The sequence below is a fragment of the Aplysia californica genome, unplaced genomic scaffold (assembly GCF_000002075.1).
Source record: "Aplysia californica isolate F4 #8 unplaced genomic scaffold, AplCal3.0 scaffold00120, whole genome shotgun sequence".
Lineage (NCBI taxonomy): Eukaryota > Metazoa > Mollusca > Gastropoda > Aplysiida > Aplysiidae > Aplysia > Aplysia californica.
Window position 1 is genome coordinate 873403 of NW_004797390.1, and position 3118 is coordinate 876520.

A 3118-nucleotide genomic window follows, 5' to 3' on the forward strand; every position below is an offset into this window, starting at 1 on the left:
CAACAACAACAACAACAACAGCAACACACCTACCACCACCACCACCACCAACATCAACAACAACAGCAATAACAACAACGACAACACAACCACCACCACCACCACCAACAACAACAACAACGACAATGACAACAACAACAGCAGCAGCAGTACCACCACCACCACCACAACTAACAACAACAACAGCAATAACAACAACGACAACACAACCACAACCACCACCAACAACAACAGCTACAACTACACCACTAACATCGACAACAACAGCAATAACAACAACGACAACAACAACAAGAAAAAGACAGCCATACTCTCCTCATCTGCAACAACAACAACAACGACAACGACAACGACAACAACGACAACAACAACAACAACAAGAATAAGACGGCCATGCTCTCCTCACCTGGCGTCCAAGGGTCGTCCATCTCAAAGCTGAACGGCTTCGGTGCGTTTCCAACAAGGGCCTGGAACTCTGGCATGTCCCTCAGGTCCTCAATGTTACTCGTGTTACCCCCCTTGCCACAGACTCTGTCCCTCCCCTGCCTCTCATATGCTGGTGGCCTAGATCCGGGTAAGGGACGCAACTGTTGCTCGCTCTCCCACACACCGCGCTCTCGGGTTTCTAACGAAGAAGAAGTTCGCCTGTGATGTAGCTCAACGGACCTACCATTGCAGCTGCAGACGCTGCTACAATCAAAACCGTCACTCGTTTCACAAGGGACTTTGTCGAGGTGTGGCGTACCCGGTGAGGATGATGATGATGATGATGAAGAAGGGACGGAGAGTTTTTTCCCTTCATTGTCGAACTCTTCTGTGTCGAAACCACGGAAAGATTCCAGCGCCCGGGCTTGGCTCGTATAGATGTTGGGGAAATCTCCGGAGCGTTGGTCGCCGAACAAGCCGCTCGGACTAGGGTGGGACTCAGCCTGGTGGGTGAGATGGTGTGTGCCTGCTTCACCAACTGTTGCTGTTGCTGTTGCTGTTGCTGTTGCTGTTGTTGTTTGTTGTGTCGCTGTCGCTTTTGATGTTGACGCAGCCGTTGGGGCTGCTGGCGCAGGTGGTAGGCCTACTGCCCTGGCGTCAATATGCCGAGATAGACCCGTGTCGTTTCTGTCGTCACAGTTATCATAAACGCCACACACGGACGAGCGGCTGAGAAGAGAAGGGTGGCCATTCTCGCTCTCGTCAACGTCATCATCATCATCATCGTTGTTGTTGTGGTTGTTGTTGGATTTGCTGTTGTGGTTGTAGTTGTCGTCGTCGTCATGGTAACTGTCGCTGTCAAAAGGACAACGGGCATAATATGACGCCACGGCACGGGTAGAGGGGTCGCACCCTTGTCTGGTTGCGACCCCCTCCTCCCAGCTGTCCATGCAAGAGTTTCTGGAACCTGCCAGAGCGCTGTCGGAGAGGTTGTGGGAGAACGAGTTGGTGTCACACCCGACCTCGAAGGTCTGCGAGCTGAGAGGAACACTTGCTAGGTATGTTTGGCTCCTCAGTTCTGCTGTTGATCCATGTCGCCCAAACAAGATACTCTTATCTGTGTCACTACACACCTCACTTCCCGCAAACACACCACTCTTATCTATGTCACTACACACCTCGTTTCCCGCAAACACACCACTCTTATCTGTGTCACTACACACCCCACTCCGTCCAAACACATCGTCTTTATGTGTGTCGCTACACACCTGACCTTCCCCAAACACATCACTTTTACGTGTGTCACTGCACACCCCACCTCCCCCAAGCAAGATACCCTTATCTTCGTCACTGCACACTTTAGCTCCCTGGTTCAGAGACAGTAACTGTGGGTTTGTTTGAGCACATAATGAAGACTGTGGCGACACGCGAAGAGAAGCAGGATATCCTTGGGGACTGTTCTCCTTGAAGACATTCGTGCCGGTACCCACAATGCTGTTGGAATCTGTGCGCTGTGTGGAAGGCTTATTGTTTGTTTCTCTGCACGCTTGGGAAGATTGGGCAAGAGATGGCGATGGCGGTTTGCCACGAAAGGGGTCCGTGTGACACGCTGTAGGATGACACACCGTGTCCGGGGTGTGTGCTGTATGATACACTGTGTCGTTAGTGTGTGAGGGCGAGTGGGCGGGGTCTGTGTGACACGTTGTGCTGGGGGTGTGTGAGGGTGACCAGGCGCCATTCATATAATCTGTCCGAGGAGCGGACTGAGCTCTGACGAGATGGAAATGGGGCTGGGCCGGCCAGGGGGGTGTGGTCTGTGAAGTCAGCAGGAGGGGTGTGGTTTCTGGGGATGTGGTCTGTGGGGGTGTGGTTTGTGGGGGTGTGGTCTGCGGGGGTGTGGTCTGCGGGGGTGTGGTCTCAGACGTCGGCAAGAGGGCTGTGGTCTGTGGGGTCAACAAGGGGGGTGTGGTCTGTAGGCCTGTTGTCTGTGACGTCAGGAAGGGGGGCGGTGGCAGAAGAGGTTTGCCTCGTTTCTTAGTGAAGAGAGGTTTGGTTAGCACACGGGGTTTGGTTACTTGTTTTAAGAAATGCTCAGGTAGGTGTTGTGTGTGTTGTGTGTGTTGTGTGGGTTGCGTGTGTTGTGTGTGTTGTGTGTGTTGTGCGTGTTGTGTGGGTTGTGTGTTTTGTGTGTGTTGTGTGTGTTGTGCGTGTTGTGTGTGTTGTGTGGGTTGCGTGTGTTGTGTGTGTTGTGCGGGTTGCGTGTGTTGTGTGTGTTGTGCGTGTTGTGTGTGTTGTGCGTGTTGTGTGTTTTGTGTGTGTTGTGTGTGTTGTGCGTGTTGTGTGGGTTGCGTGTTTTGTGTGTGTTGTGTGTGTTGTGCGTGTTGTGTGGGTTGCGTGTGTTGTGTGTTTTGTGTGCGCCCTTTGTGCTGTGTGTTTTGAGTGTGCTGTGTGTGATGTGTGTGATGTGTGTGTTGTGTGTGTTGTGTGGGTTGTGTGTGATGTGTGTGATGTGTGTGTTGTGTGCGCCCTTTGTGCTGTGTGTTTTGAGTGTGCTGTGTGTGATGTGTGTGATGTGTGTGTTGTGTGTGCCCTGTGTGCTGTGTGCTTTGCGTGTGCTGCGTCTGTTGCGTGTGTTGTGAGATAGAAACGGGTCCTTTCTGTGAAAGAGACGACGTCAGTTCGGGATATTTCG

At 52.3% G+C, this 3118-nt stretch overlaps 1 protein-coding gene across 1 annotated transcript in view; it reads right to left on the reverse strand.

The window, feature by feature from the left end:
- Positions 1-2301, reverse strand: part of LOC101847182 — a gene marked incomplete at both ends in the record, with an annotated part of 32094 nt that extends 29793 nt beyond the window's left edge. Inside the window, 1 exon segment of the mRNA XM_013081198.2 lies at positions 407-2301. Coding sequence (XP_012936652.1) covers positions 407-2168 — 1762 coding nt within the window.
- Positions 2302-3118: the final 817 nt, after the last annotated feature.